This window comes from Enoplosus armatus, chromosome 6, assembly GCF_043641665.1.
Source record: "Enoplosus armatus isolate fEnoArm2 chromosome 6, fEnoArm2.hap1, whole genome shotgun sequence".
In the NCBI taxonomy this organism is placed as follows: Eukaryota; Metazoa; Chordata; class Actinopteri; order Centrarchiformes; family Enoplosidae; genus Enoplosus; species Enoplosus armatus.
The window spans coordinates 22655928-22683682 of record NC_092185.1 but is presented as its reverse complement, the minus strand read 5'-3'; the positions used below and the strand labels follow the sequence as shown (position 1 = coordinate 22683682).

Below are 27755 nucleotides of genomic sequence, written 5' to 3'. Positions count from 1 at the left end.
TTGTTCTTTCGATCCCTGTGTCTCTACATATTTATTTATTATTGTTGACATGATTATTAGTCTCCATTCAAATGGTCACTGGATAATGACCTTCCACGAGGATCTGTTGAACAGAGTTCTGGGTACTGAAGTTTCTAAGAAGAAAGGAATACTTTAAGAAGAGGGCAATTGCCCTCGCTCATTCCTGATTGAAAATTGCTGTGAATTTATTATTGTACTAATTGTACAGACCTTGTCTTAAGATGTGGGTAATGGAAACACTGCACCAAAACCACACCCTTGGAGGTCAAAATGAAGGCGTATTTTTTATTAGTCAATTTTAAGCTCATCTAATCTTGCCATTACTGCTCTGTTAATATCATTGTTCTAAAGCTGTCAAAAGATTGTGAAGCTGTTTTGTGTCAGTGTTAAATCTTTAATGCATTGTATTCGACAACAGGCCACGCAGCACCGCTCCCAAAGATGTTTATAGATCAATAGATTCACTGCTGCTGGTTGCACCGGCTCTTGTTAAGTTCAGACTTGGCTTCGTTATAGCACGCGTGCTTAATTAGAACAGGCTGCAGCTCATAAACAAGTTCTTACATAGAAATGAGTTGTTACTAAATATGAACTACTACAACTTAACCGTAGTTAACTGGGAAGACTTCAAATTGCATTTGACAAATTAACATCAGTTTATGTTTGCCGCCTAAAACATTTTTCATTTTTGGAAGTTATGCTACAGCTTTTGATGCTACGGTGACTTCCTGTTTCCATGCACATTATATAAGCTTCGACAAGCTTAATGGTACAACCTGCTCTAGTAAATCACTTGTTGAAACTAGCTAGCAGTTAGCTAATGACTTAGCTAATAGCTGGTGCAACCCAACTAAAGTCCTCTCCAAGCTAGCCTCTGTTCCGTTAGCATTCAACAGCAACATATCCCACCAGTATCAGCCATGCGCATGCTGTCACAGTAGTTGTAATTATTTCTTTTTCTAAAACGACAAAGTGTTCAAACTTCAACTAGCCATTGAAAGGGGTAGCAGATACGCATTCAGAATCAGAATCAGAAACTGTTTATTGCCAAGTAACATACATTATAAGGAATTTGCCGTGGTCTGATGGTGCTATTGTTTTGACAACAAACATGTAAAAATAAAGGTAAAAGATAAAAGCATTAGCACGACATGTGGAGAGGAAGTCCCGGGAACATGACTCTGCTAGTGGAACAGAGGCTAACTAGCATTTTGGGGAGTGGGGAGTCTGCAGAAAAACAGCCGTCCTAAATTTGTGTACTAGTCTCATGACCAAAATGAAGGAAACCAGTGAAGATGATGAGGAGCACGTAGAGGTGAATGAAATGACCATTAGTATATATGACTTGAATGAAAGATTCTGAATTACAAACCGAGCACATGCAATCTTATGCATACGTTTTCTTAATTTTGGAAAGGTTACCCTTTGTCTGTAAGTGCACTTAAATCTGAATAAATTCCAAAGGCTTGCTTAGAGGTGAACCCCAGTTCATCAGATACACCACACTGATAAGTAAAAGATCAATAGATCTTAGTTCTGCCTTTTTCAGTCTGAATCATAACTAGTCCAACGCAGTCCAACACCTATCATGTGTGTCAATGACCTTATAAGGCTCTGTGACTACTGCATTACTCAGAGCCGCTGAGATGATAGCAGTAATCTGAAATGAGACTAGGGACTTTGGTTTTTGTAATGTGGTATAGTTTAAATGGTAAAAGGCTGTGTTACAGTAAAGTCACTTGCTGAAAGGCCACGTGAACTGAATAATGAATGCCATCATATCCATGCTTAAATGATTGATTGCAAGTGGTTCGCCCCCAACTTGGTCAAAATGATGGGATATTTGATTTCCCAGATAGCACGACGACAGAAAAATAGTTGGGGATTATTTGCCTATTTTGCCTTTGTTCCCACTTTAAGCTGGCGAAGCACTTCTTCCATACAGTTGAATTGAATTTTGTTAGTTTTTACAATTGCAGTCTTTCTCCTCAACGGACCTGTTCACTGCGTTGTTACATATTTTGTCCCTTCGTTGTAAATCAGTTGCTACAGTGTGGTCTTTTCTTCTTTATATGAGCATTTTGCTGTGATCTACTCCAGACTTTTAAAGTTGCTGTTGTGAACTATTTAACACATACTGGAAACCTAACCGAGCCATGTCAGCTGACCTCAGTTTTTCCTTTCTTTTTGTCTTTTGTCCTTTGCTTGTTCCAGGGTGCTCTGTCATCTTTCTGACGCTACTCTTTCCATTCTTCTTGATGCAAGTCAGATTTAAAAGCTTGTACTCCTTTGTCCTACGGCTGTTATCTGTCCTGAACTCACACCTCTTGGTGGGACTTAAGTGCTTAAAAAGTGAGGCTAACATTGGAACTGGTATTGGTACATTCAAATGTTCATATTTTGAGAGATACTCCACCCAAAATGCGTCTTCTTGATATCAAACACACTCGGTAGGCTTGAAAAGGTGCATTTTAAAAGTCTGTAGTTGATTTCTTCACAGAGAAAACAGCTGTGGTCAGATCATATTTTGGGTTAAGTATCACTTTAAGGTGTCATACTTTCTGCAACCAACAGCACAATGAGGTGGCCTTAGTTCTGATTGCTCCTAGAGCATAGCATCTATGTGAAAGAAACATTTTTAACCTGTTCTAAAATCTCAGCTCAAAGACTCACAGTCTCAAAGTAATCATTTGGACTCAAAGGAATTGCTGTGGTTGAATTAGTCAGCAACATTGTTGAGTGCCTTTTGTATACCAAGTTCAATGAATAACCAAATCAGTTCATTAGCCGTTTTGCAGAATGTCAGCACATTTGTAGACGTGTTTCCTGTCATGTTTTTTTATATATCTGTGTGATTTTTATATAAATGCTTTCGTCCTAAATGAAGTAGCCAACTCAACGCTGTTGCCTGAAAACAGTTGTTCATCTTTTGTTATTGCGTGTCTAAATGAATGATAACACTTTGATTCTTCTACCATTAACGTTTTTTTTTTTTTTTGTTAAACGGTGAGTTGTATGTGCCAATAAAAACACTCGAACCTGACTGGCTGGATTGCGTTTGGATTTTAGCACAGATCCCAGGGAGAGGCAGCAGGCTCGTCTGTGATTGGTTTGACAGATCACAGCAGTTTATGTGCAAGCTGATGAGTCAGCGTGCACAACAAGACGACATATTAGTTCTAGCACAAACTGTGGCTGTTTTCAGGTTAATTGGTAACATTTGTTATTCCTTCTTCCACCTCTGCACATTTACCATGATGTGTTATAAAGCTGAAACACAACTGTGTACATCAGTTGTCTTTTTCTTTAAGGATTTTATACATTTCCACATTTTTTTGTAATAGAAATAAAATGTATTGAAATTTCATTTATATGCTTTAATTGATAATCAAAACTCAAAACGCTAGACAGCTAACAGCATATGGCTTTTCTTTTGATTGTTGAAATCTACTGAGCTATCAACCATTTTTGGAATACACATTACCTAAAGTGAGGCTGAATGACAATGAAAACACCAAACTGCTCAAAGAGTCCCACTGTGTTTGATTGTATCTTAGCCACTTGGGACAGTACAAGATCCATTTAAATGTCTGACTACTTAAACGTTAAAGTTATAGTTGAAGTATTACAAGCTATTGTGCAGCTGTGCCATACTGCATCTGGGTTAGGGTTAGGGTTGGGGTTAAGTACTAGCAAAGATACTTTATAACAACTCTATAACTTTCTAAACTGTCTCTGGTACTAGTGCGATGTCCGTCGACAGTCCTCTGTTCTGACGGTAAACAGCGCCCTCTGCTGGCAGAACCGCAGCATGACCGTGAAGGCTTAGACTACTACAGGCGGCCTTGTGGGTTGCCAGGTTTGATACAAAGCTTCACGCACTATGATCAAAGGTGCCTCTGAAAGGCGAGGAAAAAATCATCATGACATCAATTTGTTTGTGCGAATTATAGTTAAGTTTCTACAAAAACAATATGGGGTCACAGTTATCTCTTCACGATGTCTTTAATCTGAACTGTGTGAAGGTGCTAACTGTGCTCGGCGGTTTAGATGGATAAGTTAACCACACCTGGCAACCCGTCATAAATAGACGTCAGTGGTCTGCGGCTAAAGCGTTTAGTGAGTTTGCTGCTAGCTTTTGTTCGGTGGACATTAAACTAGCAACCGAGTAGCTATCAGCTCACGAATACACGGGCAGTAAACGATACAAACAGATAACTGTGACATGTGAGCCGTTGTTCAGCTCGGTGAGTATAATCAACACACAAACCACCGGCAGATGCTAGAAAATACTACTAAGCTAGCTAGCTAATGCTGTACATGTGATAGACTGCTGGGTCTAAAAAGTCTGTTAGCACGTCTTCTTGTTTACAACACCAATTTCACATGGATAAGCGTAACGCTAGCTTTGGCGACATTAACACGTACGGTAATGGTTTTCAAATAACGCTATTTAATGTCGATAAAAATAATTGGTCTCAGCCTCCAGCATGTGTCTGCTGATGCTTGCATTGTTTATGCCGATAAAGTCGTCACTTCTGCGTCTACATAGCTTTGTTACCAGGCTTAGTTAACTAACTAGCTACAGCTAACGTGTTCGGCTTTTAGATTCCGTGTTTTTGAGTAAAGGCTGTGTCGCACTGGATAGCAGTAGACTGTTATTTAATCGCGTGGCCCTATCGACGCTGAAATTGTGCATAACGTAACGTAAATCCTGATAACACGACCTTTTACGCACCATCCAATGTAAACTATAGGTATTTAAACGTGTGTGTGTTTTGTCGTGTGCTTGGTTTGCTCAGGGAGTTAACCACGAGCACTACACAGAACAAAATAAAGTCTGTTATATTATTGAAACAGTGGAAGTAAGGATGTTGTGTGCCATGCACCCCAGAGACCCTTTATGTGAGTCACACTGTAGACAGATTCATACATGTTTTCTTTATCAACAAAATATCTGTTGTTAACCTCTGGTAGTCTATCTTTCCAATATTTATTCCTGCTTTTGTCTCATTGTTTTCGGAGCAGGGGTGGTTCCTGACAAATCAGTTGCAATTACACCAAATGTCTGCAATATAAAAGTCCTTCTGCTAACATCCACTCCAAACCGACTCCACTTCACTGCCTGTAGATGACCAACACTGCTGGGGATCTCTCCTCTGATTGTGGTGGGGGTCCTTTCCCTAGCTACTAATCTATATTCGCCTGGAGCTTTGGTGCCATTTTTGTGGCTTGGTGTTATGTTGACACAGGTAGTCCCAGCCTGTCTTTTACAGCCCTGCCCTAACCAGTGGGGCTATTTTTACAGCCCTGGGTCTAAACCACTAGTCGTTGGCTTGTATTGTTTGTCGCACACAGGCAGGGATCCTGCCCCGAGTCGGAACTAGCAATTGAGACCAGACCAGCCAGGGGCTTTTAATTGTATCACTTGTATAGGCCCATATCTGCAGGTATTATCTACTGTATCATTAAGGCTGAACAGGAGTAGCCATGTGACCACACACATACAATGAAAGTAAGGTTGAGGATTCTACGCAATATCTGATGAATATAAACATATTGAGTATTTCTGTTTTAATGTGTGCTCCAGTGTGTCCCTCACAACGCAGGAAACTCACTTATACTTGAGCTTTCGTCATAGTTTTATTAATATCCCCCTCAGATAGTATACTACTACAAAAGCATTGTCACCGTGTTCGTAGAAAAGCCACATTTACTGTAGTTCAGTCAGCTCACCCCTCTGCACTTGGGCACTTTCCAACTTCATGCATATTATGAGCAACTTGGTGCTAAAGCTTAAGAGACTGAGCCAAATTATATGCAAATTAGAATAATGTCGCACAATGAACATAATATATCATGATAACTTGAAAGGCCAGCTACAATGTGGTATACATAATGTTTACTAGTGTTACTACAGTCTCCACAGAGGAGACGAGGGCATCAACAGGAGAACCAGACGGCTTAAATGATACTCAAGCGACTTGATTGTTTAATAGCCAGTTTAGATTTCATCACCATAAGTACAGCCTGTGGCTGAACAGAATCTGGACTTGTTTATGCACTGCTGTGTCATGTAAATCAGTTTTTTTGTTTTTGCCTCTCTCTTAATCGCAAGTCGAACCAACTAGTACGCCTGCTGTCAGATAGCGCACACACCTTTACAATAATTGATGGGGTGGTTAACTTGCTGTCATCCTTTTGATGGGAGTGTTTGATTTGTAATGACAATAGATAAATAGACTAAAGGTATACACGCGCGCATTGCTTGCTGCATAACTGCACACTCAGCTCTGGAACATGTTGCACACGTGCAGCGATAAAGCTCAGCCCTCAGAGAGCAGCTGGTCCGCAGCACAACAGTCGTTGAGTGGGGTTTGTGAAGGCTAATCAATGAAATCAATCCCTAAAATGTATGAGACTGGAAGTGAAAGCCCGTCCTCGGTGTCCCTCTGGTGTAAGGCAGGAGGCAGTTACAGGTTCTGCAGGAAGGGAAGGTTGTCTTATGTAACCTGGGCTGGACCCTCAGTCAGTGTGGTGGAGCTGGTTCTCATGAGCTCTCATGAGGTGTGCGTGTGCGTGTGTGTGCGCGTGCACGTGCCTTTGTGTTTTGTAGTTAGCGGTGTGTCTGTTGATGTGTATTTTATTACTGGTTTGTCCAAGCCTTGGGCCAGAGGGAAATGATCCTGTACCTTCCCAGAATTTCCCTTTGGATTCAGCCCAGAAGGATACTGTGTGTGTGTGTGTGTGTGTGTGTGTGTGTGTGTGTGTGTGTGTGTGTGTGTGTGTGTGTGTGTGTGTGTGTGTGTGTGTGTGTGTGTGGGGAGTCATATATCACACAGTGTCAGGGCCGTCAAGGCAGCCTAGCTGATTCTTATTGCGCTGGTTGGTGTTTTTGTGTATTTGTGGCATGTAGGTGCTGCGTGTATCTAGGCGGAAAGATCTCTGTGCGATGTAGGATGAGTTTCATTGCAACATAAAGATGTTTCTAATGAGAGCTTGTTTTAAAGCAGCTCACTGTGTGTCAGTTATGTGTTGAGTTTCTTCAGTGGCTCTGCAGTTGGTTGTAAGTAAGCCATCCCTGCAATCATGCTTGCAGGTAAGATAAAGTTTTATCTCGGTGTACGTGCTCTATCTAGTAACGGAGTTGTTCCCCCGAGGGCAGCACAAACTCTTCCGTGGTTGAATGAGGAGGGAGTGGTGAGCACCACATTCTACATCTCTCTCTCTGCTCCCAACTCCTACCTCCCTTCCCCTTGGCACAACAGAGGCAACACTCCTTTCTCTGAACGCTGCACGACGGGATAGAAACGTAAACAAAGCCTCTGTAAGGTTGTGTTCCTAAACCCTGGTGTTGTAGAGGGTTAGAAAATAAACTCATTTGCTAAATCTGCAAAGGTGATGTTTTTGCCACGAGTTTGGTTTGTCAGTCAGCAGCAGATCTCAAAAACATATGAACAGATCTTCGTTACGTTTTGACACACCGACCTGAGGCCAGGGACCCGCCGAGCAGAGTTTGGTTGAGAAAGATGAAGCCTGGCTGATGTGCTGTGCAGAAATACATGTTTATAGGCTATGTTGTTATGCTTATTTGAATGTAGTTTTTCTCAAATCAATTTTCAAGTGAGACTTTGTAACTTTTGAAAGAAAGAATAACACAATCTCCCTCTAACAAATGAAAAGTTGAACAGATAAGCAACAAAACTCATCCATGCTCCATTCAATACACCATTACAGCTTTACTTGGTCTGGTATAACCAGTGTCTAAGGTTGCTAATGTTAGCTAATTTAAAATATATGTTGCTGTGTAACTGACATTACTGATTAAGTTTGCTGACTCTTTTATACTTGTGCTACTGTTACATTATGTTTTGGCGTTTACCATCCTGTAATTCCCACTGTTCAGGCTCACTTTAATATGTTTTTGTTTTATTTTTATTTATATTTATTATTATAATAATGTAATCCCAGTTGACTTAAATGTGAAAGATTAACTTTGTGTTATATGAACTGTGACCTTCATCTTTACTAACAGAACTTTTATCTCTCAGCTATAAAATGTTCTGCCCCAGACGTGTCTTTATAACCCCCTAAGTGTTATGTGTTGATGTTTTGAGGTTTTAACTCTTCATTCTGGTTGTTTGTCTCTTTTCCTTTTTAGATAAAAACAAGAGGGACAGCAGTGGAACTCTGAATAGGCACCCGCATCTTCCTCCATCACTGCTCCCGCTCTCCTTCCATCCATCCACTGCTCTTACTGGTTGCCTCCTCCGGTTCTCAACATGGCGACTATGTTCCTACTCTGGCTGTGCCACTGACCTCCACCCTGGACTACCACCATGGAGAGAAAACGCAGAAAGAAATTAATCTAGCTGCTCAGGCCCGTTTGCAGTATGGACTCATTTTTGGAGCTTTGGACCTGAAATGCACTGTCCCAACCCCTGACCCTGAACCAGGTTTTAGCTGCTCATTTTTCATATGAAAAGGCACACCTGCTGCTAGAGTGTCAAAGGGCCTGGTCAAACTTGATAGTCCGCGCTACTTCACCGCTCAAAATGCTCCTGCTTCCTGTGTGGGCGTCCATGCTTTTGGGGCTGCTGGTGGGCTTCCTGCCTTTGGTCGGGATGGAGCCAACGGGAGGAGCCAAATCTGGCTCTGACCCCGCCCCCAACCCGGAGCCCCTCCCTTCTTCACCTGGCTCCAACTGCTCCCAGTTAACCCTTAAACTGGAGTTCTCCTCCAGAGTGGTGGAGCACGGTAAGAGGAAATTGTTCAAAGTGGCGGATATGTTTTTGGTTGTATCTTTGGAAGCCGTGGAAACCCTGGTCCCTCACAGGAAAGTTCTGCGGGCAAGTCAGGGAAAATCAATGATAGGGATGTCCTCATCATGTCTTTTGCCCCTTACCGGCGTGTCTGAGTCAATCAAATACATTTTTATTTTTACATAATACCGCAAACAATGCACAATTAACCTCGGCCTACCTTAAGATTAGGAAAATCTGGTGGGAATACTGCTTTACCATTTGACATACTGCTATTTCCTCAAATGAATTGCTGACTCGGGTCCATCTAATGTTAGGGAAAATCTGGGCAGAGACTCTTTCTCTCAACAGTCACCTCTGAAGGTTGATGGGGAAAGATGCTTCACCCCCAACTGCTCCAGTGGAGTTCCTTATAGTTGATGATTGCACTGGAGGAGAAATAGGTTTTGAATAAAAAAAAAAACTATGGAGATACAAAGAAGTGCTTGGGACTTTGTTGAAATGCAGTTAAATTATTCATTTTTTTTGTGACTGAAATTCATTCATGAAGAAATGCTTGTATTAATTCTTGCTGACACCACAACAATGTAAGCGAGAGATCAATATGAAATGCAGCAAAGCCTGATCATGCTGCAGGTACTTAATATGTGCCTTTATCTGCTGAATATCAGGACGCAACCACAGCCACAAGAGCCTTACACACCCAAGTGTCAGTCACATCAAATCATAACAATGTAGTTGTTCTGCTGAGCTGAGAGCATACCCCATTCAAGCAAGTTGCACAACATGCCTTCAGTACTCTGTCCTGGTATTATTTTGATACAGATGATGTAAATACTGACAAAGGAATACAACCACGCTTGTTTTTCCTGTTTGGAAAGCAAAGATGCTTTTGTTGTTTTTTCAATCCATCATCTGTCTGTCATCTGAAAGGAACCAGAAACTTACAAGCTAATATAAAAGCCTGGTACCAAAGTGTTCATAATAACTGACAACAGGCACTTGAACCTGCTTGAATTGGTCTCTGAATACACACTGTGTATGAGCACATCTCCTGTCCTGTCTGTTCTTTAAAGCCTTCTCCTCTGCCCTCCCTGTCTCTCCAGAGTACATCATAGGATTTACAGGGTATTTCTCGGCCAAAGCTCGCAGCATGTACATCAGCAGCGCCCTGCGGAACGCCGGCGACGGAGCGCTGCAGTGGCACATCGTTCCCCGAGAAAACCCAGCCTCCGACTTCCCCAGCGACTTTGAGCTGGTCCACATCCGCCAAGCTTCGCCCAGCAGCCTGCTGACCTTAGAGGACCACCCTTACATCAAGAGGGTGACGCCGCAGCGCAAAGTGTTCCGCTTGCTCAAATACGTTCCCTGTAAGTCTGACAATATGGTGTTATTATGTGGGAGTGGGGGGGTGGGGGTGGGGGGGTAAAAAATAAATAAATAAATCACAGTGTCTGTAAGGTTGGCACGTCCACCCAAGAAATGTAAAACGCTGGGACACAGAAAGCTGTTTGTCTGCTACAGTTCACAGAATGTCTCTTTGTTTGTCGAGTCAGAGGATGCATTTCTGCCTCCACTGTGTCTGTGGTGTAAGAAAGGATTGTATATCTTCACGAGAAGTGCAGGCCAACTTGGAGGTGTTGATGCTGTGTGTGTGTGTGTGTGTGTGTGTGTGTGTGTGTGTGTGTGTGTGTGTGTGTGTGTGTGTGTGTGTGTGTGTGTGTGTGTGTGTGTGTGTGTGTGTGTGTGTGTGTGTGTGTGTGTGTGTGTGTGTGTGTGTGTGTGTGTGTGTGTGTTGGGGGGATGGGAAGAAGGACAGAGAACGTCTGTTTGTTCACCCTGAGCGGGAGTAGGTGAGTCAGAGTAGTGGGGGCAGGGGGGGACACCTTGTGCCTGGCACTGGATGAAAGACTTCAGTGTGCCCCCAGCCTGCATATACACATGCTGCATCAGTATGGAGGCCATGTGTCACACACCAAACCTCTTTTTGTTCTGAAGAAGTTCTGAGTCGGTGTCTCTGAAACGCAACTTGTTCAACTTAATGAAAGGGAATCTCCTGTGCAAAGCAATCGAGATAATAAAACATTTATGTTAGTCATTTAATAGGAAGAGTTTATTAGTTTTATAGCTTGTCGGCTGTGTTTCAGCTGATTTAGGACATAATTGCAATTATTCAACTTATATCTCTTTCATACTTTCAGCTAGAAACATTTTCAGCAACTTTTAAGTACCCTTCGTACTTTTCAAAATATTCAACCTTGAACTTCAGTTACCTTCAAACCCTTCCTTCAAACTTCAAGCCGGTCGGGACACACGGCACTTGCAAGCATTAGTTTTACTTACTTGCCTTTTCATAGATTTTCTGTCATCTCAGTTCAAGTTTCATGCTTTTTATACTTTTCTGTTTTGAACAGAATGTTCAAAGTTTTCAAGTGTTGCACATTTTCCAACAAAGTTGTCCTCAACCTCCTCTTGCTCCCACAATTTCCACACACAAAATGTCAGCATCAAGACAAAGACGAATAAGTCTTCTCTCTCACGATGTAATTATTGAAACAACTGGAATTACATATTTTGCAATTCTTTTATATGCAAATGCTCTAAAAAAAAAAAAAAAAGGCTACGTAGATAATGCTGGGGACTGCATGCTGTCGCACAACGACAGATGCACATAGCTAAGGTTGCTAGGTGACAGTACCACTGATTAGCACTCTGGAGTAGCTAATGGACATACTGCAGAGCAAGTCTTTCCATGTTTAGCTCAGTAAGTAACCAAATGGTTTGTTTATTAAGTGAAGTGTGTGAATTTGTTCTGAATGCACGACAGAGCGTGAGTGCATGTTGGAAGTGATTTACATTACGTGCACTGTAATCAGCGGTTGGAAAGTGACTGAAGCCTCCTGGGAATGCAGATTGCTCTAGATAAGCCTTATAACCTGGTTATACAGTGGGGTAGCTGACACTGGGTACCAATACCAACACTGGATTTGTATTGAGTCCATGAAGCAGCTACCTAGTGAGGTAATTAATTAGCAGGAAAGATAAGAGAGAAGACCTCGCCCCTGCTTTTCACTCCTACATTAAAGGCATAAAAAGCCCCGCAGGGCTCTGCTGCTGTTTGCTAATGACCTCGTGATCATTTGTTCTGTCCAAGTGATCCAAATGGTGATAAGATTGGCTCAAATGAGGCTGGTGTGATCAGCCTCACATCACAGCTGAAAGATGGGAGGAGGGAGGGAGGCAGAAAGAAAGTACGAGGGAGAAATGACTTTAAATGAGGGATCAGAACATGATAAGCATGATTAGGTTAACAGGAAGATTGTGGTGTCTGCTGGAGGGGCTGAGGTGGCAGACAGCAGGAACAGGGCTTGTCATTATTAGCTGCAGCCCTTCATGGAAGATTGTTCATTTAGCAACACTATAAGTAAAAAATATTTCATCTAGAATTTAAAACCATAAAAGCAAGATAGCCGTAAAGTCTAAAAATTGACACCTGTAGTCACCTGAATACAATATGTAGAAGACTTTTAATCTGACCTTTCGCTTTCACACGTTTGCTTGTGTCTGTCTCCGTAGCACCCGAACCTGCGGCGCCCTGCAACGCCACCCGAGGGACGCAAAAATGGCAGTCGTGGCAGTCATCCCGCCCTTTCAGACGAACCAGCCTGTCACTGGGCTCGGGTTTCTGGCACGCCACTGGTCGCCACTCCAGCCGGCGTCTGCTGCGTGCCATCCCCCGCCACGTCGCCCAGATCCTGCAGGCAGACGTACTCTGGCAGATGGGACACACCGGTTAGACCATGGACCTTTTGGCTTGACTTCTTGAGGGCTGGGATAGCGGGGACTCGGGCAAACATCTGTCACTAAATGTTTATATGGTCAAACTGAAATGAAGATTTTCATTTAAATAAATGTCTGTTGAGCCTCAGAAGTGAGGTCCAAAATTACACCTGCAGTTACCGCTTATCGCCATAGGCGCCGCCAAAGAGCGATTGTTAATGATTGTTAATGAAAGAATGCTCATGACTAAGAGAGAACATCTTTATCTGTTTTTGGTCTTTAAAATAGTGCGCACTTGTCGCAGCTTGCTGCTGGAGTTATTGGCAACACCTTTTTTTCTTTAAACGAAATCCATTTAATCTTTCTCTTCTGCGTGTGCAGGTTCTGGTGTGAAGGTGGCAGTGTTCGATACAGGCCTGAGCGAGAAGCACCCACATTTTAAGAACGTAAAGGAAAGGACCAACTGGACGAATGAAAAGACACTGGATGATGGTGAGGAGGAAAACATAGTGACGATGATGATGATGGCTGATACGATAAAGACAGCTATGTTAATAATGTTATTACTTGTCATAAATTATCAGGATGTACTGTGTATGTTGTGTATTGGAGCGTTGTGGAAGCCCGAAAGAGGTGTGTGTGTGTGGTGTGTGTGTGGTGTGTGTGTGGTGTGTGTGTGTGTGTGTGTGTGTGTGTGTGTGTGTGTGTGTGTGTGTGTGTGTGTGTGTGTGTGTGTGTGTGAGAGATAAAGATGGTTGGATGATCATCACTCTCTCGTGCTGTTTTTCAGGTCTGGGCCACGGTACGTTTGTAGCGGGAGTGATAGCCAGTATGAGGGAGTGTCAGGGCTTTGCCCCCGACTCAGAGCTGCACATCTTCAGAGTGTTCACCAACAACCAGGTACACACTTGCTCTCAACACACCAAATATTTTGGAGTAATACGTATGCTGCACATAACCTCTGCAAAACCACAAATGATTCTAGTTTCTGAATGGATTAAAACAACAAGGCTAATTAGTGAGCTTTAGAGGTGGTGGTATGTGCACTGTTTATCTTGTCTACCTTCAATCTTCTCATCTAACTCTCGGCAAGAAAATTGTAGTTCCCAAAATGATATCAGTGTCATTTATTACTCATAAATGTCAGGATGCACTGTTGTGTTCAAGTGTCGTGAATTCCAACTTGCTTGTTGTACGTCAAGGCTGCGGCTTATTTAATTTGTCGTGACATGCTCCAGTGCAGCCTCATGCACAGTAGTTCTGTTGTCTGACCCGACAACAAAATAACCAGGAACTATGGTTAGCCTCCTGCACAAGTCAGTGATGTATCAACGTCTGTCTTAAATCAGGTATCGTACACCTCGTGGTTCCTTGATGCTTTCAACTACGCCATCCTGAAGAAGATCGATGTACTCAACCTCAGCATCGGGGGGCCTGACTTTATGGACCACCCCTTTGTTGATAAGGTAAAAGACACCAGTTCTGATCCAGATACGGGGACTGACGAGAACTGGTAGCAGATGTTTTGATGTTTATCTAGGCAAGAAATGGTTCCCCAGCCGCCCTTCCTCCCTGTGAGTTACACCCTTTTCACAATGTGTTCGTGAGCCGGAAAATGAGCGAACGTCAACTGTCGGCGTAAAACGGGTCAAACCAGGTGAGTAGACACGTGCACGGCGACGCTTTGAACTCTGCTCTGCAACGTGTTCGCTGCGCACAGATGGGCACAAAAACACCATGTCGTCTGCTACGTAAAACGCTGAATGTAGAAATGTCTCATTTTGTTGTTACAAGTTGAGGCATTTGCCCATTTACAGGTCCTTTTGGGAACCACGTACTGAACGACAGGAACGTGGATCTGCATATCATTAAGATTTAAATGTAGAGAGTGAAAGGAGCAGACCCATGACCCTGGAAACCTTCCACCAGAGTCAGTTGTCTCGTACAATGTTCTCTATGTGACCTTATTTCATTTTCTTGTTTGACTGATAGGTGTGGGAGCTCACCGCCAACAGAGTGATCATGGTCTCTGCTATTGGCAACGATGGACCTCTGTATGGGTATGCTAATCACTTCCTGACAATGACATTTGTTCTTATGACTCTTAATCCAAACCTAAAATATTCTGATCTCTAATCATCTCATTCCCGTTTCGGTCACGGTGTCTGCAGGACTTGAAAAGCCTTAAAAAGCATTGAAGTCAGTTCCCTCAAAAAAAAAAAGGCCTTCTGTTTTTAAATGTCATTTACAAATATCTTGCCTGCTTGAGACAGCAACATTAGTGATACAGCTCTTGGGGGACGTCTATAAAGTACAAGTGAGACTGGTGCGACAGTGGACTGGGCACGCAGGAGGCTCATGAATCCTTTTTTGTGTAGTTTCAGTCAGCTCCATCAGACTTGTAGTAAACACTGTCGATTTTAGCAAACATTAACATGAATTTATGCTAGGTCACGTTCATTGATTTTATTATATCAATGGGAATCGATATTATACTGCTGGGCCATATTACTGTATTGTACCTGTACCTGTTGTAGCTGATATGACAATGAAAAAGGTCTTAACTTGCTGACCCCCTGCAGAAACCCCAGTCAATGGATACTGTAATGTTTAAGTTTGTAACACCACTAAAGATACAGCAAGGTAGCAACAGCTGTTGACATCAGTTTTCTTCTGGGCAACTGAAGCGCACGTATCTCTGAATAGTTAAAGTGAGAAGAAACGCATTCTTATGGTGGCTAATGTTAGCTAACCCCTGTTTAACGCAAATTACTGAGTCAGTTTGTCGACTTTGTTTTCCACTTGTGTGACTTTTGCCATAGCTTAGCATTTTAGCTAATTGCTAAACGGTAGCAGCATTATCCCACAATTCTCACTTTAGCCGCCTTTTCAGCAAAAGTAACACACTCTCCCTGCAAGTCTTGCGTTTGCAGCCGAATCACGTCACCATTAGTTCAAATGGATATGTTCCTCAGTTTTAAGTGTTCTCATTTTAGAAGAATTTCTCTGTAGTTGTTTAATGAAATCCGTGTTTAATAGCACAAAGATGCTTACCTCCATATACCACTTTGACCGCTTTAATTATCCAAATGACCCCCTGGCCAACTGGGTTTTATGACTCTGCTGAATATCTGCTGACTCTCTCCCTTGTCTAGAAAAGATCATTAAAAGGTCAAAAACAGGAAAGAGAGATATCTCTTGCTCTCTGGTGGTGCAGTGCTGAGATGAGTGAACTGTGCCTTTTGAAGTCTTGTAAAGTAAGTTTCTGTCCCTCAGCACCCTGAACAACCCAGCAGACCAGATGGACGTGATCGGGGTCGGGGGGATCGACTTTGAGGACAACATCGCTAGGTTTTCCTCCAGAGGCATGACCACCTGGGTGAGTATACCCCCCCCACACAGACACACACCTTATCATTTATCAGTTTCAGAGCAGACATCTACCTCACAGACCTACCCTCTGCTTTAGAAGCTAGTCAACCATAATGTAAGCTCCTGATCCCTCATCCACATCCCATCAGCTTTCTCACACACACACACACCACTTTTATTTTATTTTATCAGTCATAGCCCAAAGCAGACATCTGATTACGGCTTCACTCTCTGATCCAGTCAGTCTCTCTGCCCCCTCAACCACTGTCAGCCAGCCGTGAAGGGGCCAGAAGGAACAGACAGCACCCGCTCACCCACTCAGCTCTCCAACCTGAATACATCAAAAACAGTTCAAAATGCAACCTTTTTAAATGCAGTTTTCTCTACTTTTGTTCTTTTTTTTTTTCTCCTGTCTCCCTTTTTGTTTCTCTCCCTCTATTCTCCTAATCATTTTTGCTGTCTGCTTTTCCTTTCTGCCTCTGTTTGTTGGCTTTGTGTGGCGTCCTGTGGCTTGATGCCCTTGTTTTCAACAGTTTTGTCAGAGCTGTATGGTGGCTTTAAATAGCCTCTCTGACTCTGGGCTTGACGTCATTGTGTAGGTGTAACGACATGAACTGAAACAAACATTTAAGTGTGTGAATAAGAGCTATTTTAAAATGCTGAATTACAGCTTTAGTTCTTGCTGTCCAGATCACGACTGATGTGCGTGCGTTAAACTGTCCGTCTCCCGTCTCTGTGCAGGAGCTGCCAGGGGGCTATGGCAGGGTGAAGCCCGACATCGTCACCTACGGCTCAGGTGTCCGGGGATCGGGGATGAAGGAGGGATGCCGCTCTCTGTCTGGCACCAGTGTGGCCTCTCCTGTGGTGGCTGGTGCTGTTACTCTCCTGGCCAGGTCAGTATCATGAACGGGACTGTGTTTTCATTAAGTGTCCGGAGTTCCAACTTTTTATACTTGGTAGAAAGGCAAGAATCTTAAACTGCTGGAATTTTATTTGGTTATTGTTGCACTGTGTGTTTATCTGCGTTTGTCTCGTGGCTCTTTCAGGTGTATTTTATCATAAGGTTAGTTGTTAAGTTGCAGCTGGAGCTGTAGATGGTGATTTTATTTTATTATTAAACATCACAACTCTAGTAACCACTAGTCGGTAGGACTGGTTTACTTTTTGAAGTTTTTAATAATATAGAATATAATACCAGAGTTTCAGACTATTAGAAAAACATAACTTTTTTCACTGCCATGCTTCAAGAAATAACACTATTTTAGCCATGCTAGCGGCATGGCTCTAGTGTCGGTGTGTTGATCAGTTGCTCCAGACTAAAAAATGTTGACTGTTGGATAGATTGTCCTGATGTCGACATTGTGGGGCTAGGACAGCAAACTGTCATGATTTTTGTTGAGCAGTGGCTGGGTCCCCCCTCATAGTGAGGTAGTAGCAAGCTGATTGGAAGTAGCAGATCATAGTGGACGGGCTGGGGTGTATAGTGTGACCGTGCCCTGGATGTAGGATTGGCCTCAGCCGTTCGCAACATGGTAGGCAAGTACCGGTGTCTTGAATCGGATTGGAGCAGCCACCAGTAGCCAGTGCAGGGTGCGAAGGAGCGGTGTCAAATCAGGAACTATCTGGTCAAATATTAACGATAATTACTCATTTGACCAGACCATCGACGCCAGCTTTCGTTACTTGACAGTATTCGACACTCTTTAGTCGGTACGTAAAAAGTATTTAGGTTCAATACCTGAGCTTAGCGCTAGTAATGTACACTATATTTGGCTTCCAGGGGCCGGGGGGTCAGATGCAGAGCAGCAGCCCTAAAGCTGATACAGAAGTAGTGTCTCCTACTCGGGGACCAGTCAGCAGGACTGATATCTGCAGTTCTCTGTTTGGAGAGCGGTCTGACTTCTAATTAGAAAACCCAGCTCTCTGCAGTCTTGTGGGCTTCTAAAGATTTAAATGTCAAATATTTCATATGTAAAGCAGCCAAAATGTTGAAGTTGTATTCTGGCAATCTAGTCATGAAAACGTGTCTCTTGTAGCGCGGAGAGTCCCTGGAAACAGTGCTGGGTAGTTTTAGATGAAGCGTGGAGCTCGCCGAGGCTCTTCTGTGGTGGCCGAAGTGACGGCTCTCCAAGTGAGTGTGCCGTTACAGCTGACCTGTAGAGGAGTTTGACATCGGAGGATACATTTTAAAGCTTGATGTGGTGTAATTACTCTTCTGCTGTAATACTACAATGAGCAGGCAGTGCAACGTGTCCCAGGGGAGGGAGGTGTGCCGCTGATTAATGTTGGGTATTATTCTCAGTCTGTCAGTATCCCGTCTTTACATGGTGAAAGCCTTCCTGTTGCATAGCTGTAACTGAGCCGATTTAGTGAGCTCATGTTGCTGATTTAAACATCGTACCACCCTTGTTGACAACAGGCATTTCTCCCTTTCTCCCAGGAGAATGACACACACACACACACACACACACACACACACACACACACACAGAAATACCAGCCCATCCCTCTTTCCTCCCGCACTGTTCTGAATTACAGCTGTGGAATCTGACACCATCCGACTCACAGATACAAACTCATCCAGTCTGTCCTTCTTTGTCTCATAGCACCGTCCTCAACAGGGAGTTGGTGAACCCAGCCTCCATGAAGCAGGCCCTGATCGCCTCGGCCCGCCGGCTGCCAGGGGTCAACATGTTTGAGCAGGGCCACGGGAAACTAGACCTGATCCGAGCCTACCAGATCCTCAACAGTTACAAACCTCAGGCCAGGTAGACACGTCTCAGTGTGCACAGATACAAAAATTAGGCAACATGAACGGGTGTTGGACACTAGTGCCTGGCTTAAGACGGCTACAATGATCTAACTGTGTCCATAAATGTAGTCTTGCACATGTAGGCATATACACAACAATTACGTAACGCTAAAGGAGACCACGCCTGTGCTGTCACAGCCTTCTCTCCTGGGAGGAATGGGACTGGCAGAATCACAGTTGTCCACTTAGGATCAAATACTCGCCGCCTATAGGCTGGCAATGTGGCTCTGACAAGTTTGCAGCCGGCTCCGTCATGAAGGACGGCAGCTTTGAATTACAACAGTCACAATGGATTCCAATGGGGACCCAGAGTCACAATAAAAGTAGACATCGAAATCCATTATGGAGAAGTGGATTATCCTACTGCATACCAGAGTAGCACCAGCGCATTCATCCGTTATTAAAGGTTTAATAAAAAGATTGAATGCCTCAATTAAGTTTTTATTATTGTGTCATGCATGCAACTATTACCCAGCCTGTGAAGGCTTACAAAACGCCAAACATTCATGTGAGCCACATCCACAATGCTGCGCGTACATTTTCAAACAAAACTTGGAAAAAGGCCAACAATATAGAAAACCAATTTGAATAATTTTGACAATGTTATCTTATCATTAATCACTCACAAAAAAACAGTTACTTGAAATACTGAAAAAACCAGAGTAAATACTAATGATATAGTCCATCTTTTGCCTCCTCTCCCCGGCTTTTGTTTGGTCATCTGTATATTTCAGTGTTTTGTCAAGTCATTGCATGGAAAATTGACATTCTTAAATCATCATAGTGTGTACAACACAAAAGAAAATGGCACTCCACTTCTCCAAATCACACAGCTCAGACACTCAGTTTTCCTCCTGAATAATTTTGAATCTGTCAACCTCGACGGTCAGAGCAGCTCTCAAGTGTGCGACTAAAGATCTTCGGCATCTAGATAAGCTAGAAGTTTTTATTTAATACACAAAAATGCTCTTAATTTTGGCTTTGACAAGATACTTTGAAATCACTTGTCTTACATAATACGTATTTGCATATGTATTTGTGTATGCTGTTTCTTTATCTTTATCTTTACATTAACACATAGTATATATTAAAATATATGGAATGCTATCAAATATTTGTATTTATTAGTTTCAACCTAGAAATACTGACAGGGATATAATGACCAGCACAGTGGTGGAATCACCCCCCCCCCCCCGTCACTGTCTTCTTATGTAACCTTGTTTCTGCAGCTCTGGTGGTTTGTCTCAGAAAGATAGCACATAACAAGCTGGTTTCAGAAACGCTAATGCAATGCAAATACAGACTTATCCAGCATCCTTTTCCCGTCCTTGTCTCCTGCCAGTCTTTCTCCCAGCTACATCGACCTGACAGAGTGTCCGTACATGTGGCCTTACTGCTCGCAGCCCATCTACTATGGAGGAATGCCCACCATCGTCAATGTGACCATCCTCAACGGCATGGGTGTCACTGGCCGGATTGTCGACAAGGTGTGCACACAAATCAAGAGAAGTATATCTTTTTTCCTTTAGCTAAATGCTTCTCTACAAAGAACACGAGTTACTGATTATTTCCTCAAGTTCTGTGAGAGGACAAGTGAAGGACGAGGTTCATCCTCGACTGACCTGGTTTTGCGTCGTGATCAACTCATGACATGTTATAAAAAAAAAAACATCTTCCCTATAAGCCTTCTAAAGGTTGCTCTCTCCTGTTCAGCCCATCTGGCAGCCCTACCTCCCCCAGAACGGCGACCACATCGACGTGGCGGTCTCCTACTCGCCCGTGCTCTGGCCATGGGCCGGCTACCTGGCTGTGTCCATCTCCGTGGCCAAGAAAGCGGCGTCGTGGGAAGGGATCGCTCAAGGTCATGTGATGGTCACTGTGGCGTCGCCTGCAGAGAACGATGTGAGTCACTGCAGCAACACCTGTCTTTTAAGCAGCTGTAGCTTTTAGCAGTGGTTCTCAAACCCCCACATCCCCACCCTTTATCCTTTTCAGCCAGTTACTTCAGCTGTTTGTCCATTACTTTTTTCTGACTTTGTCAACTGTAAGTTACTTTTAGCTATTACAGCTGTTTATCCATTTAGTTTTCATGCACTCTCAATGGCAACATTTGACTTCAATGTGTTGCAGCTGACTCAGGTTTTTTGGGTGGGGGGGGGTTACTGTGACAATACATTTACTTTGAGATCAGCATAACACAGATTTCTAAGCCTATTAGGGTGTTTATTTTTCTCTTACCCCCGGTTTTTAATCACTGTTCTAGCTTGTGTAATTAATTACTCCTCTGCAGTTCTGATGACCCATTTGTGTTGTTGACCTTTGACCCCCTGCAGTCAGAGGTGGGAGGTGAGCTGACCTCCACAGTCAAACTACCCATCAAGGTGAAGATCGTGCCGACTCCCCCGCGCAGCAAGAGGGTGCTGTGGGACCAGTACCACAACCTGCGCTACCCGCCCGGCTACTTTCCCCGAGACAACCTCCGCATGAAGAACGACCCACTAGACTGGTGCGTGTGTGTGGATGTTTACTTGATGCCTGTAGCCTCTTTCACCACAACCATCTTATCTGCCACCTCCGATTTGTGAAGGTGTATTGATTATTTCATGTTTGCAGGAATGGAGACCACATCCACACCAACTTCAGGGACATGTACCAGCACCTGAGGAGTATGGGATACTTTGTTGAGGTGCTCGGAGCGCCCATCACCTGCTTTGATGCCAGCCAGTATGGTAAGAATAGAGAGACTGAAAACAAACAACAACAGAATTAGAAGATTACTACCGCTCCAGGCAGTTAATGAAGCCTCTTTTTTTTTTCTCAGAGTGCTGTTTGCTTACGGTTGAGCAAAAGATAATGAGCTAATGGGCTGTTTGCCGTCGTGTATCTGCAGGCACTTTGCTGATGGTGGACAGCGAGGAGGAGTATTTCCCTGAAGAGATCACCAAGCTGAGGAGAGACATTGACAACGGCCTGTCGCTCATCGTCTTCAGTGACTGGTACAACACCTCAGTCATGAGGAAGGTCAAGTTCTATGATGAAAACACCAGGTATTCAAGTCTTTTTGATACTACTGCTGATTATTGATATCATAGCAATAACACCGGCTAATGTTAAACTCCTGAAGTCTTACTATGAGAGATGGGGTCACACATAAACAACACCCTTGTTATTAGACTTTAAGGATTTCTGTATGTGTGTGTTGCTCTTCTCTGCGGTGGACTCGATGACAAAAAAAAGTGACGCCACGTTTTTCTGTGCAACCATCACAAATTCATCAATATTTGAACCAAATTCTGAAGTTGTGGGGTTGTTTGCTCATGTTGCTAATCGTGATGAAGCAGGTTAGCTGAGTTTCTGACTGTTAAACTTAATTGTTAAGACACAAATACATGTTACAGTGAAATACTTGAGATTTGAAACCAAGCTGTCGGAGACTCAATCAGTCAACATAAGCAATGTGTAGCTCCACTGCAAGAATTCAGTGACAGTTGCTGGACTTTGACAGAAACAGCTTCTACTGTTGTAAGAAATTCCATTGTATCAGTATATATAACATGCAGCTAACTCCTAATACAAAATAGTCTAAATAAATAACATTGAATGCATTTTCTTTGTCACACATGAACAATAATGTAGGAAAAAAGAAATAACTGTGAAAGGTTGAATCAGTGTCTTTTGGTGCAACCAGTTCTAATTTCTTTTAGAAAACATGTCAAATCTCAAATTAATAATTAAAGCCCTGAAAACTTGGCAGTAGTGCTCCCCGAGACCTGGAAACAGACTTTGAAGTGTAACATTCACTCGAAAACTAAGTTCATGTGCTTCATCACGACTTTGTTGGTGTGCTTCTGTCAGATTTGACCGACATTTACCAAACGACGCACCCACTGTCATCCGATTCTGACTCAAATGTTGCTAAATTGCGATTGGTGGACAGACGCCAACTGAGCCTGGACCACTTTAGACCAGTGAGCGGAGCAGCGACAAAAAAACAGCCCAAGCTGTTGGCTGAAAATAATGTGTTCTTGAGCTTGAACCGTATCGCAGTGCCCCAGTGCTCTAAAGTCCTCTCTGACTGACTCCTCTTCCCCGTGTCTGTTTCTTTAAAATGATCTGTGTGTCCTCTTCGGATCAATGATTAAACAGCTATCACCTCAGAAGCTCCTGCGTCCACCAGCAGCAGCAGCAGCAGCTTTATCACGTTATAATGATAGCAAGATAAACTGCGTTGTGCAGTTAACGGCCTGCTCTATGGCAGTGTCTGTCCGACTCGCGCTCTGCTGTGTTAGACTCTATTTATGCCCCCTCGCTCAGTAATAGATGTAATATATCACGACTGTCCACGTTCGGAGCTCCTCACGCAGAGCTAAGAATTACTCATGATTCCTTGCTCCTCCATTCACATCCCACTCAAGCTGTCGCACAAAATCCACAGGATAAGAAGTCTTAAATACAGCTGAATATAGCCTTTGTGGCTTGAAAAAATATTGTGATTCAGTAATTCAGTTTTAATTGAATGGCAGTGGTTCATTTGAGATTTGTTCATTCACTGCTGCCTTGTCTGGACAAATCAACTCCGATGCAGAACACTGAATTAGGAGCTCAGCTTCACATTATGAATGTTCTGCTATTGTTAAAGTTTTTCCCATATTGCCCCCTTATGCTTTTTTAAAGCTGCCATTGTATCCTTGTTAAACCTGCTGACAACCTTGAGCTCTTTTGAGCCAGGTAGGGCTGGATGGCCTTTTATTTTCCTTAATAAATCTTCTGTTTGTGTAATTTACGATAGTGGGTGATTTCTTGATTGTTATTATGCACATATTATATTTTGTGTTGCCTAAATGAATAGTTGTAGAGAGGATTTTCTTGGTCTAACTTGCAGGCAGTGGTGGATGCCAGACACAGGGGGTGCTAACGTACCAGCCCTGAACGACCTGATCTCGGTGTGGGGGATGGCTTTCAGTGATGGGCTGTACGAGGGAGACTTCACCTTGGCTGATCATGACAGTAAGACACACACAAACTTCACATTATGGCATTATTCCTCTGGTCACCCTAGCATTGTTTTAGTCCCACAGTTTTTTTTTTGTTTTTTTTTGATAATGAAGATGGTTGTTTCTCCCTCTGTCTCAGTGTACTATGCCTCTGGCTGCAGCATCGCCCGTTTCCCAGAAGATGGAATAGTGATTGCCAAGAATCTAAAGGACCAAGGTACCAGCACCCCTTTTAAAGTATTGAACCCAGCTTAGTGCAGCACAGTGCTGGCCAGTAGCCATGCAGGCTGACGGGCAACTTTTTAATCTCTGTGTCTTTTAGTTCAGATGTAACACCACTGTGTCTGTGTGTGTCTGTGTCTGTGGTTTTTCACAGGTCTGGAGGTGTTGAAGCAGGAGACGGCAGTGGTGGAGGGGGTTCCCATCCTCGGACTGTACCAAACGCCGTCTGACGGGGGAGGTCGCATCGCTCTGTATGGTGATTCCAACTGTATAGACGACAGCCACAGACAGAAAGGTAACACCTCCTCAGTGTATGCTGGTGTGTGTACGTTTTGTCCCTTTTTACATAATAATACTAACATAATATGTTGTTGTGTCTGATCTCTCAGACTGTTTCTGGCTGCTGGACGCCCTCCTCCAGTACACTTCCTACAGTATGACCCCCCCCAGCCTCAGCCACTCCCACAGCAGGGTAGCGCCACCCACAGGCGCCGAGCGCCCACTGCCACAGAGACTGGAGGGTGAGGAAGGAAGTTACACACAAGCATCTCAAATACTGTATATGTCCCGGTCCTTGTAAGGCATATAAAGGTATATTCTTTCATTCGTCCAGGCAACCATCTTTATCGCTACTCCAAGGTTCTAGAGGCTCACCTGGGAGACCCTAAGCCCCGCCCACTACCAGCCTGCCCCCACCTGTCTTGGGCAAAGCCACAGCCTGTCAACGAGACAGCACCCAGGTAGGTCTGATGAAGCGCTTAATGCATTCTCTTCTAATGACATCTGTATTTGTGATGCTGAATAATCGCTCGCTCTCCTCCCAGACATCAGCTGTCAGTGACAACAGCCAAACGAGTTTCTGTGTGTGGTGCTTGGCGGCGTTCTCTGCTCATTTCCCAGGTGTTATATTTCTCAGTGTGTCTGAAGGAGATTAAAGCGAAGTTATCTTGTTTGTGCAGTAAATATTTTAGTTACTTCTCCTTCAGCCGCAGCTCTATATAGAGGAAAGAGACATGTCTCTCAGTAGGTGGGCAACACATTTCAGTGGCACAATGATACTTGGAATCAGTCTTTTCCGCAGGCCGTCAACAGAGTGAATCCAAGTAAAAACAAACTTGTGAAGTAAAGCTTCGTTTTTTTGACAGACTCGACACACACACACACACACACACACACACACACACACACACACACACACACTTATTACACTGTACACATGTCTCACCCTCGTCTCTCTCTCCCTCTCAGCAACCTGTGGAAGCACCAGAAGCTTCTCTCAGTGGATCTGGACAAAGTGGCTCTACCTAACGTGAGGGCATACCGTCCCCAGGTCAGACCGCTGTCTCCTGGGGAGAGTGGGGCCTGGGACATCCCTGGAGGTAACGCACCGTTCAGAGCGGTAACTTTAAGCAATCTGACTTGGGATTAGTTTCAGAGCCAATTAGTATTGTACACTGCATTTGACTACATTGTTTCAAAGCAGCGTTTGCAGTGGAAATGGTACTAATATCAAACATGGAAGGTTGCATTTGTCTCTCATCAGTTTTTCTTAAATTTTTCTGGTTTATATAGATTATCAATAGGGCAGAAAGGTTGAATATTCTTCCAGCATATAGTTACATAAACAAAGAGATCTTTTTTTTTTTACAACAACTTGGAGCAAACTTGAGCATGCTTCTTTAAAAGCGGCACATTTGTCAGTATGTATGAACTAATACAACAGCACATAACAGGGCATTTAAATGAAAGGAAAGACTACAGTGTGTAAGAATAAAGGTGTGTTATGTGACATGCGCGCCCCTCTTCCCCCCTCAGGGATAATGCCCGGTCGCTACAACCAAGAAGTGGGCCAGACCATCCCCGTGTTTGCCTTCCTGGGAGCGATGGTCGTCCTGTCCTTTTTCGTGGTCCAGCTCACGAAGGCCAAGAGCAAACCCAAGCGCAGGAAACCCCGCATCAAGCGGCCCACATACCTCCAGCAGCAGCAGCAGCAGCAGCAGCAGCAGCAGCAGCAGCAGCAGACGACGACTGGGAAGAACCCCACAGTTTGACTGGGAGTGCAGCTCTGGACTGGTGCTGGAGCACTGGGTTCACCTGCATAACTGAGACGCTGTTAAAAGGCCAACGTGTGTTGAGCAGCAACATTGGAGATGTGGAATTACACGGAGTCTAACGAAGTGTGGAGGCTCTTAAACTCTGCCGGGCGCCAACGCACTGCGACTCTAGGTGTCTCTTGGATGCTGTTTTTGTGCCTCTCGTCTGTTCAAGGCTGTCCGTGGGTGTTTTGTGTGTGTGTGTGTTTGTGGACTAATGAACAGTATTAGACAGTGTTACACACATGATGTAAAACACACAGTATACACACACCTGGCCCTAAATATGCCTGTTTGAGACGGACATGTTGTCTACATTTCCCACTCTCTTCTTTGACCAAACAGTTTCTTTATGACTGAAATGTGTTCGACTTTTATATTTATTGAATTTGTTCATACCCTAACACATACACACACACAGAAAAACAACACATACTGTATGCACTTTAAGAACAAGGAATAAAGTTGGCATACACGCGGACAGAAACACACCCCTCTCACACACATGCAATCATATCCAACTTGAGGACCATCGGATGATCAAGCTGTCTTCACCCTTCCGCTGTTTTGTAAATCCTGTCCCGTGTCCGTTTAAAATTGCTGTCTTTTCATTGTTTTTATATTTTGTATAATGAATGAACTCTGGCCAGGCATTCTGTTGATATCCTCCTCCATGATCTCACGGTCAGTAGTAGCATTGACAGACTTGTTCCAATATATCTCATCAATTAAAAAGCATAATCAAAGTGATCTGCTTGGTTATTGCTGCATTGTTTCTGGGGTTGCTTTCAAAGTCATTTCTGACGGAAATTCAAGATGAGAAAGATACAGCCCTCTCAGACATGAGATTTGTGAATCTGTGAAAGTGATGATTTTTGTCATTCAGACAAAATTCCATGTTGAAAGTGGTATGAACATGTTACTGGTTCCATGGCCTGTCCGAGTTCAAATTTCCTCTGTCAGTAATGATATACCAGTGTATTTTTGTTCCACACTTTCAGGTATAGTATCTTCTCCACCCTCTAGGGCCCACTGTTTTTCTTTTGTTCATAAAAAGCAGCTAAAGCATACAACTGTGGCAACAATTATTTTCCTCTCTCTCGTTTTTTCCCCCCCTCCCGTGGGTAAAGTGGAAATCCGTGTGCTATTCTAATAACCGCTGAGAGTTAGGTCAAAACCTGAGAGCATAGACGCATCTCCCACCACCAAAAAGTAGAAAAACCAATTTTCAGATTTCAGTGGTTATATCATGAAGAGTGCCAGCAAAATGTGATCGTCGGAGCAGAATCATTTCGAGGATAGGATTGTTGTATCCAACAGTGGGCAGGTGAGAGGTGACGGAGGGGAAATGACGTGCAAAAAGGTCACCTGCCAGAATTGAATTAAAGGTGTTGGGATTACCGTATACTGTATGCATTTTAACCACCAGGACGCCCTGAAGATTTAGTGTTTGGGGGTTTTTTTTTAGGAAGAGCTTGCAGTACACATGTAGACTGAATAAGCATTATTTATCCAGTTATAATGGTAAATAATTGGGAATTGCTTAGTCAACAATAGCAATCACTATCATGCTTACAGTTTTAATCGTTATTTTTCTTGCAAAGTTGCTCATGACTGCACTGTTGGCATCCCAAAGATGTGATGGAACCCTCCAAAACATTTGGCTACAGCCGCCACAGGCGAGGCTGAACCGAAAGGT

At 43.5% G+C, this 27755-nt stretch overlaps 1 protein-coding gene across 2 annotated transcripts; it reads left to right on the top strand.

The window, feature by feature from the left end:
• Nucleotides 1–4185: 4185 nt before the first annotated feature.
• Nucleotides 4186–26807, top strand: mbtps1 (membrane-bound transcription factor peptidase, site 1). 2 transcript variants are annotated; one of them, XM_070907294.1, is made up of 23 exons: nucleotides 4186–4268; nucleotides 8183–8778; nucleotides 9890–10153; nucleotides 12360–12575; nucleotides 12945–13055; nucleotides 13354–13463; nucleotides 13913–14029; nucleotides 14556–14623; nucleotides 15840–15942; nucleotides 16677–16828; nucleotides 18542–18703; nucleotides 20090–20234; nucleotides 20461–20649; nucleotides 21081–21253; nucleotides 21361–21476; nucleotides 21638–21794; nucleotides 23630–23754; nucleotides 23881–23958; nucleotides 24118–24258; nucleotides 24353–24484; nucleotides 24577–24703; nucleotides 25212–25342; nucleotides 25779–26807. In XM_070907294.1, the coding sequence occupies exons 2-23, from the start codon at nucleotides 8577–8579 to the stop codon at nucleotides 26012–26014; spliced, it is 3255 nt and encodes a 1084-aa protein (XP_070763395.1). In that variant the 5' UTR covers nucleotides 4186–4268; nucleotides 8183–8576; the 3' UTR covers nucleotides 26015–26807. The 2 variants fall into 2 exon arrangements, with proteins under 2 accessions (XP_070763395.1, XP_070763396.1); XM_070907295.1 differs by lacking the exon at nucleotides 4186–4268 and adding an exon at nucleotides 12246–12255 and having other exon boundaries at nucleotides 8610–8778; nucleotides 9890–10146.
• Nucleotides 26808–27755: the final 948 nt, after the last annotated feature.